This window comes from Rhynchophorus ferrugineus, unplaced genomic scaffold, assembly GCF_030347505.1.
Source record: "Rhynchophorus ferrugineus isolate W39M unplaced genomic scaffold, kcgeb_rfMv2 rfM7, whole genome shotgun sequence".
Lineage (NCBI taxonomy): Eukaryota > Metazoa > Arthropoda > Insecta > Coleoptera > Curculionidae > Rhynchophorus > Rhynchophorus ferrugineus.
Window position 1 is genome coordinate 14,289,467 of NW_027472586.1, and position 18,202 is coordinate 14,307,668.

At 31.7% G+C, this 18,202-nt stretch overlaps 2 protein-coding genes across 3 annotated transcripts in view; one reads left to right on the forward strand and one right to left on the reverse strand.

Moving 5' to 3' along the window:
* Positions 1-111: 111 nt before the first annotated feature.
* Positions 112-7,837, reverse strand: srl (PGC-1 family member spargel). 2 transcript variants are annotated; one of them, XM_076410146.1, is made up of 10 exons: positions 7,370-7,837; positions 7,195-7,313; positions 6,992-7,142; positions 6,166-6,934; positions 5,427-6,013; positions 4,565-5,373; positions 4,427-4,507; positions 1,407-1,616; positions 1,092-1,237; positions 112-1,033 (listed from the first exon to the last, which is right to left on the reverse strand). In XM_076410146.1, the coding sequence occupies exons 1-10, from the start codon at positions 7,427-7,429 to the stop codon at positions 930-932; spliced, it is 3,036 nt and encodes a 1,011-aa protein (XP_076266261.1). In that variant the 5' UTR covers positions 7,430-7,837; the 3' UTR covers positions 112-929. The 2 variants fall into 2 exon arrangements, with proteins under 2 accessions (XP_076266261.1, XP_076266260.1); XM_076410145.1 differs by having other exon boundaries at positions 789-1,033; positions 1,395-1,616; positions 7,370-7,834.
* A 9,027-nt stretch (positions 7,838-16,864) lies between these two features.
* osy (ABC transporter oskyddad) overlaps positions 16,865-18,202 on the forward strand; it is a 40,117-nt gene continuing 38,779 nt past the window's right edge. The window contains exon 1 of the mRNA XM_076410160.1: positions 16,865-17,050. The gene's annotated coding sequence lies outside the window, so the exon portion shown is untranslated. The remainder of the gene's footprint in view (positions 17,051-18,202) is intronic.

Genomic DNA, 18,202 nt, shown 5'->3' on the forward strand with positions numbered 1-18,202 from the left:
TATGCAAATTTAATCGATTGGCGCCATATTTTTGAAGTCAAACATTTTTATTTTCAAATATCAAAAACCGTGGATTAACAAGTTTATGACTGGTAAAAATAATAATAGACGTTATTTGGTTTAGTTTTTTTTTATTAAAAACAACTTTAAATCAGCATTGAAACAAATCCAACAGGTATAAAAACATAAACAGTTCAAATGGTTATTTTTATACATTAAAATCCGGAGAAGGCAGTAATATTTACACATAAAATTGTTCGTTGCTTTGAGGAAGTTGACCGCATTGAGGCGGTCTATCAGCAAACTACAATCTTCGGAAGAAATCGATAAAGACTAGTAATCTGAACAAATACAATTAACTTAAAAGTAAGTAATACTTTAATGTATAAAAGCACACCTTGGATATTAATCACATTACAATTTTATTCAATTTCTTTAATTATGTCTACATATAAAAAAGAATCTTATGTTACAAAATGTACATGCTGACAGCTATCAATTTATAGCATATCAAAAGGAAAAAAGTCTTAATCCAAAAAAACTCTCCACAATTCAACTAAAAAATAAATATTCTAAAAAGAACTCAGCATAATTAACTATGTAAGATGGGGTGTCTAGATATCCAATAAATTTGACTCAATAAATAAAGTATGGATATCATCAGGCTTTAGTCGCAACCAGGACATTCCCCATCAGTCTTTTTAAAATAAAAAAAGAGAAAATCAAAAATAAATTACTGATGTACATTGCACCTAATTCATTCAAACCTTCATTCTGATCAAATCATCACACTTAAAATGGATAAAAATAAAGTGGTGAAGTTAATAAAGTGAAAAAATAAAAATATGACTCACAATCAATCATTATCACAATACAATGAGTGAAAATAAAATTTTACTACTTAGACCTAGCCTTATATACTCCCATTGTCAAGCATTGCGTTTTTTCAAGGTCTCCAGAGCGTCCTTTAGTAATCTATCATAAGAATCATCAGTTTGTTTAGACTGGTAATAAGAATCGTCTCTCATGTTATCTGCGAAAAGCATCGATTAAACATCCAGCGAACTAATCGAATAGTTTTAAGTACTTACCCAAATCAGAATAGGCTGACTGGCAAAATTCCCTCCGCCCACCAAAACTAATTTTGTAGTATGGATAATCGGGATCATCATTACCGTGCTCATAGGCAGCGTGAGCATCTTCTTTATACCGGAACGTAACGAATCCATAATTTTCCCTGTTAATTAAATGAACTCAGCAAAAGGATAATATTGAAAGCGCAGTTTAAATAATTCATTCGATTTAATTCGGCATCGCAGAATCAATATGGCGTACGTCGAAGTATTAAATTTTTTACCGAAAACTAAAGATATGAATTAAATAAAGATGCATACAAGTGCTTATACCCTATATCCCGGAAGTGAAGGGAAATCTTGTTAATGGGCCCAAACTTTTGGAATTTTTTCCTCAAGTCCTCTTTGGTTGTGCCTGTCACAACTCGGCCAACGTAGATTATTCTGCGCTCTTCGACAGCATTAAGGTGGTCGCGATCAGTATTCGTGTTGTTCCGTCTCTTGTATCGCGGCGACCTCGATCTACTCCTGGAAGATGTTTGCCTGGAAAAGAAAAACCAAATTTTTATAACCATCCCATTAATGTATTATATATTAACTGATATATTCTTCGATTCAAGAGAAAACATATTTTAAGTAATTTTCTCTTTGTTCATTTCGTAAATATACAATTCACAGATACAAGGAAACTCAAGGTTATTTAGTATGAGACAATTTCAGCACAAAATAAAACCAATACAAGCATTAAGTCAATTTCTCTTCTGGGTTTACCCTCATTCAATCGAAGATGCCCTACATAAACTATAATATATATGTAGGTTTTATTATTTCAGTATACTAACATATTAAAACACAAATATAAAAGTTTTCAATATAACAAGTTACTTCAATACAGTATAACAGTGAACTAACGCCATCTTTTTTATGGCGCCAAAACGTCGCGATGTTACCGGATCGACTATGAGTTTTAGTTCATTTGTCTTTGACATATAACAAAATTCTAATTTAAATAAAATAATGAAACATAAATAACGTTATCGTTATCATTACATAATGATGTTATTAATAATATATATAATTTTAATATAATAGTACATCTAATGCATATATCTGATTCCTGTTTGAAGTAACTGATTAGAGTAACTAAAGACTTCGGCATTTTTAAGTAATAAAAGTAATAACAAGCAGCAATTTGAAATTTATCAAGCAAAGAGCCAAAACAACATTTGCTGGCTTATAACCTCTATGTATTATCATTAATGTTTTGAAGAATTTTGGGAATGTTTGACAACCAACTGAATTTTGTAGGCTGATTCGGTTACTTGTTCGAACGTATCAGACAGCATTGTATCTCTTTTTCACAAGAATAAAATGGAAGGAAAATATTGTCTGAATTTAAAACGAATTTACAAATTGCGATAAGCAATACATTCGGCATCGTCATGATGTGAGTTTATCGTTATTTTGAATAGACTTATATTAGGTATAGAAACTAGTTCAAAAAAAAGTAATCCACCTTTAAGTTATATTTTGTTTAAAGTCGTTAGTGTAATATCATTTATATATGAGATATATAGGTTTTATAAAGGATTTAATTAATGTGTATAGGAGGGTCGAGGGAATTGGCAACACTGTTGTTATGTGAGTCCATCTGACGGTTCCATCGTAAAGTTTGACATTTTTGACGATATACGTACTGAGAACATTTTGTCGCAAGGACGCTATTTGTTTACTTTATATTTAGTTGAAAGTTTCGTCTCGGCAAAAAATGGAACTGAATTGTGAACATTTTCTTGAGATGATTTTTTACGATTTTCAACGTGGATTACCACAACAAGAGTGCATCAATCAATTTGACTTTTGGCGATGAAGTTCCATCAAAAACCACCGTGTATCGCTGGTTTAGTGATTTCAATCGTGGTCGTAGTTCGCTGTGCGACCAGTTTCGTGAAGGTCGTCCAAAATCGGCTATTGTGCTAGAAAACATCAATGCTGTGTGCGAAATGATTAAGCAAGATGGTCATGCCACCTATTGTGAGATTGAGGCATCCCTAAGCATTAGTTCCATCAGCATATATGCGATTTTACATGAACACTTAGCTGTGCGAAAGTTATGTTCGCGTTGGATCCCACACAATTTGACAATCGCGGTGCTTCGAAAGACGTTTATAAAATCGTGACAGGTGAGGAATCATGTATATACTCGTATGTGCCTGAAAGTAAGCAGCAGTTGACTGTATGGGTGTTCCGAGATGAACCAAAAACGCGCACGAAGCACTTCAAAGAAAATGGTGGCCTGTTTCTTCGGGAAAACTGGTCATATTATAACAGTGCCTCTAGAGCATCGTAGAACAGTAAATTCTGATTGGTATACAACCATTTGTTTGCCAGATGTCTTCGGTGAAATAAGGAAAACAAACAAGAGACGCCGGATTGTTCTTCATCATGACAATGCGAGCTCTCACACATCAGCTCAAACAAGAGACTATTTGAGCACTCAAAACATCAAATTGATGGGCCATCCGCTGTACAGCACTGATTTAGCACCCAATGACTTCTTTTTGTTCCCATCCGTGAAGAATAATCTGCATGGTCAACGATTTTCATCACCCGAAGAAGCAATTGAAGCGTTCAAAATTCATGTTTTGAAGATATCTCATTCGGAATTGAATAAATGCTTTGAAAATTGGTTTAAGCGTATGCAAAACTGTATCGCTCATCGTCGCGAGTACTTTGAAAAATAATAAAAATATATTCGCAGTTTAACTATTTGTTTTTTTCCTATTCCAGAAATATAGTTACCCTCGTATTAAATTATATCTCAGTTGCTTCAATAAGCTATATTTTTTGTAGAACAAAAGGAAGATCTGAAGATGGCAGCTGAAATTCTGTCAAAAATGTCAAAATATTAAAGGATCTTTTCAGTACCAAAGATAAAAATCCGGAAAATTGCGCTAATATGTAGCACCAGCAGAAGCGCCAAAAATAACTTTTTATACGATATATATATAACAGGTCTTATGAGGTATTATTAATTTTATATTTAATATATAATTCAGCACGTGTGACAATAGTAATTAATAAGTATATTGGAATGAATTGACGCAATTGTTGCTAAAAATACAGATCAGTAAAAAAACGGTGTTTTATTAGGTTCAAAAAATTTAACCATCCTTTAAAAAATCGCATTCGCCACATAGTCAAGAATAATTGAAATTTTAGACAGAATTTTTTACATATCATTACTTTTAGAACACTGATTAGAAGTTGTTTTGGAGGTAACTTTTAAAACAAGCAGAAAAGCTTTTAGATTGAGTCGAAGTAAAACTATGCTAGATATATTCATTACTTACCGGCTGTAATAAGACCTAGTGGATGACATCGAACTCGAACTACTACATGAAGACGATGAGGAGAAAGAATCATGGCGTGATCTGTAATCGATCATCGAGTTATTTACATAGTTTAAAGTATTTTAACTTGAAATAAACCTTTTCGATCTATTGGAGTCCCTACTGTTATACGAGCTGCTGGAACTGCTTGAATTACTTCGTTCTCGTATCCTCTCTTGTCTCTTCTGACCTATTAGACTCAAATTGGTTTGGGTCAAAACATCCCTGGTCGGACATTTTTCCCGACCTATTTCCACGTAAACTATTTGTTTGTCTTCGCCGTGCGTCTGTGAACTTGCCAAATGTCCTTCGGTCGATAGATTCTCTTGTTTCCGAGCCTTGAGCTCAATCATCTTGGGGATGTTCTCGATAACGGACGAAATTAGGGAGTTATCGTTAATGATCCCACTCACTTTTTCCAATAGCGGCTTGATTTCTGCTAGTTTCACGGCCCGCCGTAGAGGATCCGAATCCTCGGTTACATTGAAATCTGTGTTCACGCCAAAGCTCACTAGCTCGATTCTTCGCATTTTTGCCGGCGGCTCGGGAATCATGCTCTCTGGGTCGAGAATCTCCTGTTTCACCATGGGTTCGGCTTTAATGCCGAAAACGGGTGATCCCACTACTATACCTGGGCAGGGACTTTTGTTTGAAACAATGTCTGGTTTCCTATCAGATTTGGGTGCGGTATTTAACACTTCCTGCGCCATCTTTTGTAGTTTCGCCTGATGACGAAGTATTCTCTGTTGTTCGTCTTCCTGTTGGGGTGGCGAGTCGCAAACGTTGGACTTGGGAGAGGAACACTCAGATCGGCTCTTTGGAACCAAGAGATTTTTCCTGCGCTTGTATTCATCTAAATTCAGTTTCTTCTTATTACAAGCAGGTTCCAGATGATGGATCGTGTTTGCCTAACAAATAAATGTCGTGAAATGGAACATGTCAACCGAAATTGCTGCCTTACCTTTAACAAAGAAACCATCAGAGTTCCGTCGGCATTCTTCACTGTTGGTTGTCGACTTATGATAGTTCGGTCTTCCTCTTCGGAAATAAACCCCGAATCCTTATTATTTGACGCAACAGTGCTGCAATAATTATGATCAAGGCGTACGCTATCACTTTTTGCTGCCTGCACTGTAGTTTTGTGCAATTCGGGGATTTTGTTAGTTTTTATTCTCTTATTGGGTATGGCTTGAATTATAGTGATTGGTTTTCTTTTACCAGTCTCCTTGATACGATTAATCAATTCCTGAGACAATGGTTTGTTTATTTGTCCGTTGTTAACCGGCGTAGGTGTCGAAGAGGTAGTTGTCCTGCTATTAGCAGTCATTGGGGTTATCACAGGTTTTGTATTTGTAATTACAGCTATCTTGTTTCTAATTTCAGATTTTGTTGCGCTTGGTACAGCGGCGGGTGCGTTTGCATTTACGGTTCGAGTTGATTTAAAATTTGAATAGCTGCCAGATTTATTTATGCTGTTTAGAAGTGGTTTCCCTTTCAATAGGTCACTGCTTCTTATTGATGTAGGTGACCGGCGTTGATCTTTTTTAACTAAAAAGAGAAATACATATACTAATTTACACCATGCAATCTTTACATTTATTATTATAAATAACTTCTAATGCAACTAATAGAAGAAATTGTAAAAACCCAAGGTTATTGTACTTTCAATCCTGTGAATCAAAATATAAGCCAAAACTTACCCATCCCTTGGTGATTACGCGTTTTCTCCCCTTGTCTATCATGCTTTTCATTTCTTGAAATTCTGTTATTCTGTTCTCTAACCACTTTATGCTTCTGGCCATTTGATATATAAGGCTTTTCTGGCCATTCATTTTTCACGTTTTTTTCCTTTGTTTTTGGCCAAAGATCAACCTTAGACTCCAGCTCCACCTTTACCTTAAGATTAAGCATTTTCTCGCCTCGTGAACCCCCTTCAGTTGCTTCAAACTTTTCAAGAAGGCTAGTTAAATCACCAGCTTCCAAAACAGTCTCTCTTTCATCCTCTGAAACAGTCTCAATATCTACATCACACTCATCATCCGAAACTACAGATCTTTTTTTTATATCATTTTCTACAATATACTTTTGAGCTTTTAAGTCTATTTTCTTCCTTCCAGCTCCAATATTTCTTGGTTCTATAAAAGGAGCTGTATTCCGTTCTTGTTTTTTTCCTTCTTTGTCATCATGACATTCTGGCTCTATACTTTGCTTTGATTGCTTATTTTCTTCAAATATATATTCAGCTATATCAAAATTTGTCATGTCTGTGCTACTAAAACTAACATTTAACAGATCAGAGGACTCTGATGATCTTGATATTCTTCTATTATCCATTATTTCTTTGCTAGAGTAAACTTGTATTTTATTATCACCAATAAGATCTGTCTTGTGAATATCTGTGAATTGAAGATCATGCATATTGCCAACAATGTCCGGAAGATAAAGTATGTCTTCTAACTGGACATCATCCTACAAGAGTATGTTATATTTCAAAATTAAAATATAAATAAATAAATAACAACTTACATTTGTAATAGAGGCCCATTCATTTTGCCAGACGTTATCTATATTATCTAGATCTTTATATGCTAATGAAAGAGTAGGACTTTGGGGAGCATTAACTTCATCATCAGCGCATATAGTATGATCAATATGTGCAGTATTGATGATGTTAAGTCTATAATCAACTTATTTTAGATGGTTGTACAAAATTACAGTCTAGACCTTACCCTTTGTCAGTTTCATTACTCCACTCAAATATATCACTTGGTGGTTCTGGCATAATTTGATCAAAAAATTCACTTTGTCCAAAACTCTCAAAACTACTAAGATCACTTGAATATGTTTCCTGCATATTGAATAGCTGTTAATATTGGGCTCTAATATGCAATAGTAATAACCTACCGTGTTAGAAGATGATGAGAAGGAGAACTGCTCATCTCCTCGATATAAACCAATATCCATTTTGTTAATATATTGGTAAAATAAACCCTGAGATTGGCGTTCAATATTTTAGATTAAAATCACTGGATCAGATTGGATGGAGCATATTGTATTATAAATAAAAAAATAATTAAGCAATACTACTCCTAATTAGCATCGATTAGTGCACTAATCACGTAAATAAAACACTATTCGGATACTAACACGTTGTATAGGTTATGGCGCCCAGCTTTGCAAGATTTCCATAAAATACACTTAAATAAAACACGATTGCTGCTTGAACTCACTTCTGAATTATACCGATACATGGACAGAAATGTTTATATTTATACGGTGATAATTTAGGGAATACTTCCTTAGATTTTTGTTATTAAACCAAAAGCTTCACACGTGAAACTACCTCTTCAAAACACCACACCACTGCACATTGTCTGTCTGGCACGATGTCTAAACACGCCGGTCGGTGTTTAGATAATTCACAGATATCTGTTTTAGCCGCCTATCACTATTACCTGCAGATGTCACTAACGGCGTTATAATAGTTTTTAAATTTACCAACCCTTATTCCCAGAAGAGAAGTAGAAAGGATCTTTGTAAAAGGCCTTCTAAATAGACCGTTAGTAATCTGCATTTTAAAAATTCATATAAAGAAAATTAAAATGTTAAATGACAATAAAATATGTTATATGGTAATAAACAATAATAAAAGACAGTAAATTTATTAGACATTGCAATATTGAACAACTGATTTATTACATAATATATATATAGGGTAACAAAAGTGGCAAAAATATATTAATTGTAATATTTTTTGTGGCATAATATATATTAAGTTGCCTATCGATCTGTTCTGTAATCAATTTTATTGTGAAAATAAAAGAAATAAATAATAGAAAGTATTATTTGTTTAAAATTTGAATTGAAAGTTGTTTCTACAATAATAATTGTGATTTATAGATAAGTATAAGTATAACTTATAACTTATAATTGTAAATTACGACTTATAACATAAAATTTATACTATTTAAATAAAATTATTTTGATATAAATATTTTTAAGTGTATCGTTTCTAGGTAAGATAAATAACAGTCATAACTTAGTTTAACTTTTCTAGATATTTCTAAGAAGTGACCCATCTTTTTTCAATATTTTGAGGTAGCTGCAGGGTTTTGTTACTTAGGTTTTACCCAAATAGGGATAATGAATTTTATGGTTCTGCCTGCCTTGTGTTGTTTGGATATGGTTCGGGTTGGAAGTATAGATTACAATATTAAAATGTATTTATTAATTTTAAACAATGATAAGAATCAGAAAGCTGACAATCAAAATAATTTAGAAATAAAAATGCATTCATTTGTTTAATTATGTCTCAATCATATTCATAAGATCATTCATTCAAACAATATGGGTTTTCACTATAACTTATAGCATAAATCGACTTCTAGAAAAACGAATTACAAATAACCACAATGATTGAAGTTCAAAAAAACCACTTTGTATTTCGCATACAAGAACAGTTCCCCATATAAATTAGTTGATAATACAATTAATCCTTGCTTATATATTTTATTCTTATATGTTTCAATTTGGAATAAATAATGATAATCTATTTGTCTAGTTTTTCTTATTTTTTTTATAACATAAGATTTTGTTATAGAGTTTGGTATAGTGCAGTGGTAATAAAAGGGTCATATTTATATAATCGCACCTTATTGCTGCTCGCACAGATGATTTATATATATAAATGAATAATTGTTCGTTAGTTTCGCTAAAACTCGAGAACGGCTGGACCGATTTGGATAATTTTGGTCTTGAATTATTTGTGGGAGAATAACTAATTAGAATTTTTATATCTTTATCCTCATGAAGTAAAAAATAAACTTAATTTTAGGTAACTACAGTTGTTCAGTATCAAATTATTTTTATGTACATTAACTACAGTTTTTAACTATATATCATATTATTTTTATAAAGACTGATAAATCTGAAAGTTTTGTCACAAATTAAATTTCCGAACACAACCATAATATTTGACATTTGACAACCAACTAATATGTCTTTTGGTCACAAATTAAATTTCTAACCGTTACCATAATATTTGACATTTGAAAACCAACTAATATGTTGATCGATACCTCAGACAAAGAGTGCATTCTTCTATCTTTAACCGCTACAACACGTACATGTCAAATTATGTGCTCTTTTTTTGTTGATTTTTTGTAAGAGTGACACTTTACTGCTAAGTGCGCGAGAACTTTTCTCATTTTGATTAACTACAATTTACGATGCCGAGGAGAAGACGACCTGACTTAGGTGGTCGCGGTCAATCAAATGTGCGAAGAGCTACCTCACGTGCTTACCGCACTGATGACCAAAAAGAGACAGATTAAGAAAATAGTCGTATGACTATATCAGAATTGCGTTCTTTAGAGAGTGACAATGAAGTAGATAAAATTGCAAGCCGTTACAATACAGTGGTGAATCTACTGAATTATGTTGTGCTGGAGGCAAAGTAAAATTACCACAGTTGGTCCCACCATCAGAACCTTTACACTCTTTAGTTTCTGGGATTGGAAATGATGCTAAGCACTTCTTGGCCAACATTCAGAAACATAACAGCTGTTTCCAGATGACATCATTTGGCGCTACACATATTATATAGGTATACTATATATATTTGTTACTTATTGAAGTACAATAAAGTATTACAAACATTTTTTAATAATATTCAAGCTTGTATTAAAATATCTATCAGAAATAATTATTGGAAAACTTTAAAAAAGACAGATACAAGGACAAATTTGTCACTTACTGGGGGCGCTGTTTCCACTCCCACATGTAGGTCATCAATTTTTACTAATTTATTTTATGGGCAATTCAGATGCGGAAGTTGATAAGCGTTGTGCTAATAATCCACAGTGAAGAGAACCATTGTTCAAGAATTACAAATGTTTCTTCATCAGAACAACAATTTTGTAAACATGTTCAAGATAATATTGGATCGGATGCCATCTAACAGCCATAATATTGTCATTCGAGCTGATCGGCCAGGTCGGATTAGGTCTTTTATTTATCGATTGAAGCAGTACGAAGTGTGCCGGGTCAGCTGGTTTCTAATAAAATGAACTTTCTATTCTGTCACTGTCAACAGTATTAAGACATTATGAAGAATGATATTAACTATTCTGGTTACTATATTTGTATTTAGTAATTTTTTATGATGTTTTGGATGATAACAATTATTTTACATTTATGACACCTAAATGGTCTATAATTATACGTTTAATAAATGTAGTGAAATTACACTGAATCTTAAATATACCATTGATTCTTTGAATTATCTTCTTGCTATCTTAATCCAACTTTTTTTATTAACACAACACAAGATACCTTTAGTATTAACAGCAGAGAAATAGAGATTTCACTTTATAGGAAATTTTGGGGAAATGTTTCGCGACGTCCAACATCTAGATGTCGCTATTGATAATTTATTACGTGCTTTAATCGCTATACCAAAAACCGCGACGGGATCTGATTAGTTCATTTCGTTTCAGTGGTGTGCAAGTCCAATGGTAAGTAGTGGGGCAAAGTTTTGTTTAGTTCAATCATTGGCGGCGCTGACAACGTGAATTTGATTGGTTAGTTTAAAATATTTATGTAGAAACCTGAAAAGAAATTAATTTGCTTTGATCGGTCTGCCATTTCACCTGATTATTTTGTGACGTCACATTTATTGGCCAATAGTATTTAAATTAAAATCAAATTTAATTTTCAAAATTAATTTATTAAAATAGAATCCTATACAAATATACATAAGTGTAAATAATATAAATATATATAAACAAAAAGCATAAAAAAAAATTATGAACTCTATTCTAGGCAATATTAAAATATCTATAATTCTTCTATAACGCCTTCCCATATTTGTTTAGTGCCATCAATTTTATGGGATCTATTAGAGTTCTAACTTATCTTGATACATATAAGGTAAACTTTAAATCCTTCCCTGTTGATATTGCATTAACTTCATTAAACCAAAAATACAATCACATCTCATAATAACTTTTAAAATTTGGTCTTGAAAATCATTATGGATTGCGGAACTACTTAATATAGAATGTAGATAAATATTGCATGTTGTCTCTTTTTTCAGAAGTTTTGTTAAATAGCCTGAAATAAGACTAAAATATAATATTAGATTCTTATTTTTCTCAGAGCAAAGTTCCCTGGAACTGAAAATATAGACTCAACTGGTGATTTAACAACCTCAAGTGGTATTAGATCTCCCGTTAAAGAAAAATATAAGTTATCTAACATTTTTCTCCGGGAGAATGATGTGAAAAAATTGAAGTGATGATGTGCCCTTTTAAAGATTTCTCGAACATACTAGGCGAAGGATACTGTTTCTACCTCCATGACCTCTAATAGATCCAACAAAATTCTTTAAGCAATCTTGGTTAAGATTTGTTAAACAAATGTAGTTATTTGTAAATTTAGACAAAATAGATTTCTTTAAGATAATAAATCCCATAAAAGTAGCAATTACATTTTTAATTGATGGCACCGTAACAAATATTTTCTTAACAAGGCAATCAAATTTAAATATACAATAGCTCTACAATAAAGTTATTGAACATTGATTGTTCTAAAAAGTTAAAGTATTACAAATATTTTAGGGGTATTTTACCATTAAAAGTAGTATTTATTACTACTAATTATCCAATTATCTTAATTATTACCTTCTTGTAAGACTTCTTTATGTAGAGACCACACTGACAGCATACGAACAACTTGGTATATTAATTGAATTTTATTACTACTAACATTTTCATAAGTAGGTTTTGATTTTCTGTAAACAAACAATAATAAACAATATAAACAACAATATAAACAACAATATAAACAACAATATAAACAACAATATAAACAGATATGTAGTAGATAGATAATTTTATATGTACCTGATAAAAACATTGTTGAATATGCATTTACCCTAATACCTGTTCGTGAAGGAAGGGTATTTCTAAATTTTTCACTAAAATGTCCGTGACAGACACCATGACGTTAATAAATTTGCATTGTGGTTTGCCTAGGTAACTTTCTACTATTTACATGATCAACCCATTTTTGGAAAGGAGCGAGATCATTCTCTGGGAAATGATGTCTAATTTCCGTAGTAGATTTTTACCCCGGTACACTACATCTTTTACTACACTGACGCATTGTCATCAATTTTTATATTATTACTCCATAATAATTAATGTAAAACAGAAAATATGCACAACGTAAAACGAAGATTTCTTGAACTAAACAAAAACCAAAACCTGTGTTATTATTCGAATAAATATAGTGGCTTAAGATTACATAACCAAGATAGTTTGACATTTTTTTTTTTGGATCTATTAGAACTCCTGCATTCAGGAATATAAATCCTTCACCTAGTATGTTTGAGAAATCATCTAAAGTGCTCATCATCAATACTAACGAGGGATGTATTACCAGGAGTTGAGAAATTGCAACTTGACTCTGTACTTCCAATTTCAGATTTTCCTTTTACTTTATCCTGAGATATTGCCACGTCGATAATATAACATATTTTTTGTCACATATCTTTAAAAAATGTAAATTTTAAACCTTTTAATTGTACACTGCATAAAGATCTTTCAGATGGAATATTAAAAATAATAAGGTGCAAGGGGTATAAAATAATAAAGCCATATACATTAGGATAAAACAGGTAAACGGAATTTTAATAGGGAAAGACTCATAATTATGCATACAGTATAAGAAAATAAAAAGACACAACTCTATTTAAATCAAAATGTTCTTATATGTCGAAGCCAAAATGAATTAAAACTTAAATTTGATGTGGCAACATTGCGATGTTTTGACGAAACAAATTTAGATGACGTGAATTCACTGTTTTACTGAACGGACTATATTTTTTTATATTTAAAAATGTTTGGATTTGGATTGCTATTGGTGCGTCATGTTGTCAAATATCCGAGAAATTCTATAAACCCTTACCTTCGGGATAAATATAAGATATAAATCGGCAAATGCAAAAACCAAAAGTCAATTTTAATGCGGCAACATTGGGATGTGCTGACACAAAGTTTGATGAGATGCACGTAAGTGCACTTTCCCCACCTGGAGGAAAGTAAAAAGTAGACTCAAAGATATAAAAAGGTTAAATAACTTATATATAATAATAAGTTTAAAATAATAGACGGTAAACTTAGTTAAATGTGAACCTGAGTTTTAAAGTTAAGTGAGATTTTAAGTTAATCTGTCAATTCCAGTATACATATTATATTCTTCAAGTATACAAATAATTTACAAGAACTATAACTTTGGTTTGTTATTGTTGTTTTTAAGTATTGATAAATAATTACATATTGTTTTATTTTCTCTTTTTCCTTTTCAAAATTATGTTAAAATTAAAGATATTTATAAAATATTCTTCATATTACATTTTTTAAATTATAGAGGACGAGAAATATATAAAAGGATTTTAACTTTAGTCTCAACAGAAATATTAGAGAGAAGATAATTTATTCTATTTATATTATATTCTTCGTATAATTTTCAACAACTGACAACGTTGCAAATAAAACACTTGTGCGCATGCGGGATTCTCCAGAACTAGACATAGAGATTTAACTTCATAGGAAATTTTGGGGAAATGTTTCGCGACGTCCAACATGTAGATGTCGCCATTTTTAACATAATAATTGTTTTATTCGCTATGCTAAGAGCCGCGACGTGATCTGATTAGTTCATTCATTTTGTTCTATGGTTTGTTTATTTTGTCGACATTTTCACAAAACACAGACACATTCTCAATATTTTGTGGTCATTTTCAGGGTGCCCTACGTAAAGGATAGTGTGGTTAGCTTTTTATAACGTTTATACATTAAATTATTATTTTATTTTATTAATATATACAAGTTGGTAGTTGAAATGCATTCTCGTTCTAGGATATGTTGTGTGCCCGGATGCACAGATACTGAGGATTTGTATCATCGTTTTCCGTTAAAAAGTACCCGGCGATCTTTAAGAAATGAGTAGAAAGCATTAAAAATCCTAAACTGGTTAGGTTAAACATGAAACAGATTTATGATCGTTACCATTTCAGACATTTTTCTGATACATTTAAACTTTCCTTTAAGTACTTATAAACAATTTAGTGATGGTGAAAATAATACGATGTCTGGGCTCATATGTACAAATGGAAGTGGACCAAAATCAAAATGATATAGAAGGTAAATTGAAGGAATCAGTCACATATCTGTTACCATTAATTTCTAAACTGTCTTACTATATTTATAGTGCCTATTTCCATCATTCCAGGGCCACAACCAGGGTGTTTGAAGCAAGTATCATCGACATTTGAACAAACTTCAGAAGGTAATAGTAAAGTTTGTATTCATTCAACGAGTATCCCCCTTTCTGCTCATTCTTACCATTAATTGCTTGACTCTATAACTTCAGTCCAGATGTTCCTATGAGAACAAACAAAGTTTTACGTTGTACCGTAGTGTATATTTCAGGTTATTTAGTAAAACTTTTGAAAAAAGAAATTAAGTGTGATTAATGTTTACATACAATTATGAATAAATCAGTAGACCCACAAATTGAGACTGATTCTTTAGAGGCAAGACAATATCTCGTGCCCCAGACTCCAACGAAATTGTTTTATTATATTTTAGGTCTTTGAACTATGTCTTATTTTATTCAGCGATTTTGCCACGTCGATAATATAACAAAATTTTTGTCAAATGTTAAAAAAAAAGTAAATTTTAAACCCTTCAATTGTACATACCATAATGATCTTTAATAAATTTAATAAAGGAAAAAGACGGATGAGATAATTTTGATTTGCAATGCACCAAAGTTTTTTGCTTATGGTTTTGTATATATGTATATAATATTTATATTTTATAGATATACTAGCGACCCGCCCCGGCTTCGCACGGGTGCAATGCTGATACTAAATTAAATACACTACAGAAAAAATATGAACGTTGTATATAAAAACATAGCGGCCCGCTCCGACTTTGCACGGGCATAAAATATATATGCCTATGTCACTCAATGAAAACATGATTAAAATCGATCCAGTATTTTTGGTTCATTCATTACTGCCCTTGGCCTGCACGCATTAAATTTGGAGTAAAACAATTCCTCTTCCCCTATACTTACTATGAAGATTTCCTGCTATCTTTGGAATATCTAAAATCATACAATTTTTATTACATTACACATTTTTAAACGCAAATTTTAAATTTGTAATATCTCCGAAAATATTTGTTTAATTTACATGCTGTAAGAAACCATATTGATCTATATTAATTGCACACTGTATTTAAGGTACTTAATTCGATAAGGATTAATGCCGTATTGCTTAAAATAGCTTCGTAAATAAGCCATTTTCTCACGTAAAAAGTAAACAATAAAAATGGTTAATGTTATCCCTAAAAGATAAACATATACCATCGCGGACTTTTTTGTAGACCTTTTTATGGTGTACAATACTGTAGTACATTAATTTGATCTAACTCGTAGGGTTAGGCAGCGTTTTTGCTAATTGCTAAATAAGCCTAAAAAAATAGGTTAATTTACGACATCACGTTAGAAACCTCTAAAATTAGCAATGTTGCCTTAGTATATTATGCATGTATTATACATATAAACCTTCCTCTTGAATCACTCTATCTATTGAAAAAAACCGCATCAAAATCCGTTGCGTAGTTTTAAAGATTTAAGCGCACATAAGGATATAGGGACAGAAAAGGCGACTTTGTTTTATACTATGTAGTGATTTATTTTTATATTACATTTATATTTTGTAGATAAATTGATATTATATATTTATATTTATTTATTTTTAAATATTGTATTTATTTTTATATATAATTAAGTTTTATTTAATAAATTTATGTCAGGAAAAAATTGTTTTTTATTTAAATTTCATTCGTCAATTAAACATGACCACACAGTACAATATTTTTCTTACAGGTGCCTATAATGGAGATTTAAATTGACCAATCAAATTACTTGAATGGTCCATTATGGTGTCCTCTGGATGTTGGGCAAAGCATAACTTTGCACCAGAGTCCCCTATTGAGTTGTATCTTTATCACTCTATGGAACTAGACTCTTGTGGATACCTCTAGTGTTGACATGAACATGTCAGAGCGTCAGGAGAACGACATCGATTAAAAAATAATTTAAACTTGTAATAAGTGTTTTAGAAGGTACGTGGTAATCAATAACAAAAAATCCATTTATTTTACTATGCTTAAGCATAGTATCCCCGGCGGTATCCCCTGGCTTTGGATGATTGGCAATACCGAAATCAACATGAGTAATTGCGCGTGTTGACAAAAGTTTGGCGAGATGCGACGTCATATGGTGATCGTGGTAGGTGCAGTTTCCCCACCTGGAGGCTCCAAAGTGGAGAGATGTTGTCGGAAAGCCATCGTCGTCTTCGAACAGTCAGACCGGGCACCACCAAATCGCGTTTTCGCTCGAAGACCGGTTCGAAACGAGACGTCTACGAGAATTTTACTGCTGCGGCTAGTGCTTGTTCCGCGCGATACTAGCGCGGTTGAAATTAATCATATTAAACTTATCAGAGTAAGTTTTTCGTTGTCCTTTATATATACTAAAAGAGTTTTAGGGTATATAGAAACTCCAAACTGCGGAAATTCTTTCCTAAATCAACTCCTGAGTTTTATTATAATTTTTCACAAATCACCATAACATATAAAGTTATTATTCATATTAAATAACTACTTCCTTCAATCTATAACAAAATAATGGCCAATATAATTTTTATTTAACCGACAAAAATACATATTGTCCTATATCTAGTGGTTTGGGGTTTGTAAACATTTGATTGCCAAATAAAAACAACCGATTACCACAGTGTCTAATTCTGCTGAATTAAACTATTTTTTGACATGATTTACTTTTAATTATTGATTAAGTACTATTTAAAAATATATACCTATTTCTAAAATCTTATTGTTAATACAATCTTGATATTTCTATCGATTAACAGATTATTATAAATAATTCAGTCAAATATGACGACAAACTATGAAAGAAAATCTATCAACGCAAGCGTTATTTTGTTCATTTGTTTATGTATTGATCAATGACTGCATGTTATGTCAAATTAAGTTTATACCACATTATTATTAGGGTAATTTCAATATACAGTGGTATACAGTCTGCTTTTAGTTGTTTTACCAAATATCACGCCTGATTGAAAAATATTAATAAGTTTGTTACATCATTTTATGAATATTTGGTGAAAGTCTACGCTTGATATACTCACAAGATGTCGTTTTTGTTTTTTTTTTTTTCACTTACACATACGGTTTTCTTAATTATACTGTTAATTAAGTAAGTAGTTCTACGTTATTTCAAGTTAAATATATAGGGTGAACCATCTCTTGTATGTGCAATTTGATATATGTTAACACTAAACTTTGGATGTAACACGGGAAATTATTGAATAATCTTGGTCACAAAATAACTTTATCATTAAGTAAACAAACAGAACCGTTAAAATTGAGATTCTGGAATATGTCACACCAAAATAATCATTTACATAGGATATGTCTACTCCAATATGCCCAAATAGATAGAAGGTAAAAAAAGTCAGAAAAATAAAGGGCCATTAATAAGTTAAATTAAAAATAGATTATACAGCAAATATTATGTAGTTTTATACTTATTTTTAAGGTTACAATATTTATAATTATTAGTGTCATGTACATT

Bases quoted from the DNA above. Each gene is read 5' to 3' on its own strand.
- srl (XM_076410145.1), bottom strand. From the start codon at position 7,429: ATGGATATTGGTTTATATCGAGGAGATGAGCAGTTCTCCTTCTCATCA. The intron at 4,508-4,564 runs GTTTATTTCAAG...GATCGATTACAG, and splicing joins GACTCCAATAGATCGAAAAG to ATCACGCCATGATTCTTTCT. The intron at 1,617-4,426 runs GTAAGTAATGAA...TTTCTTTTCCAG, and splicing joins ACTAGGTCTTATTACAGCCG to GCAAACATCTTCCAGGAGTA.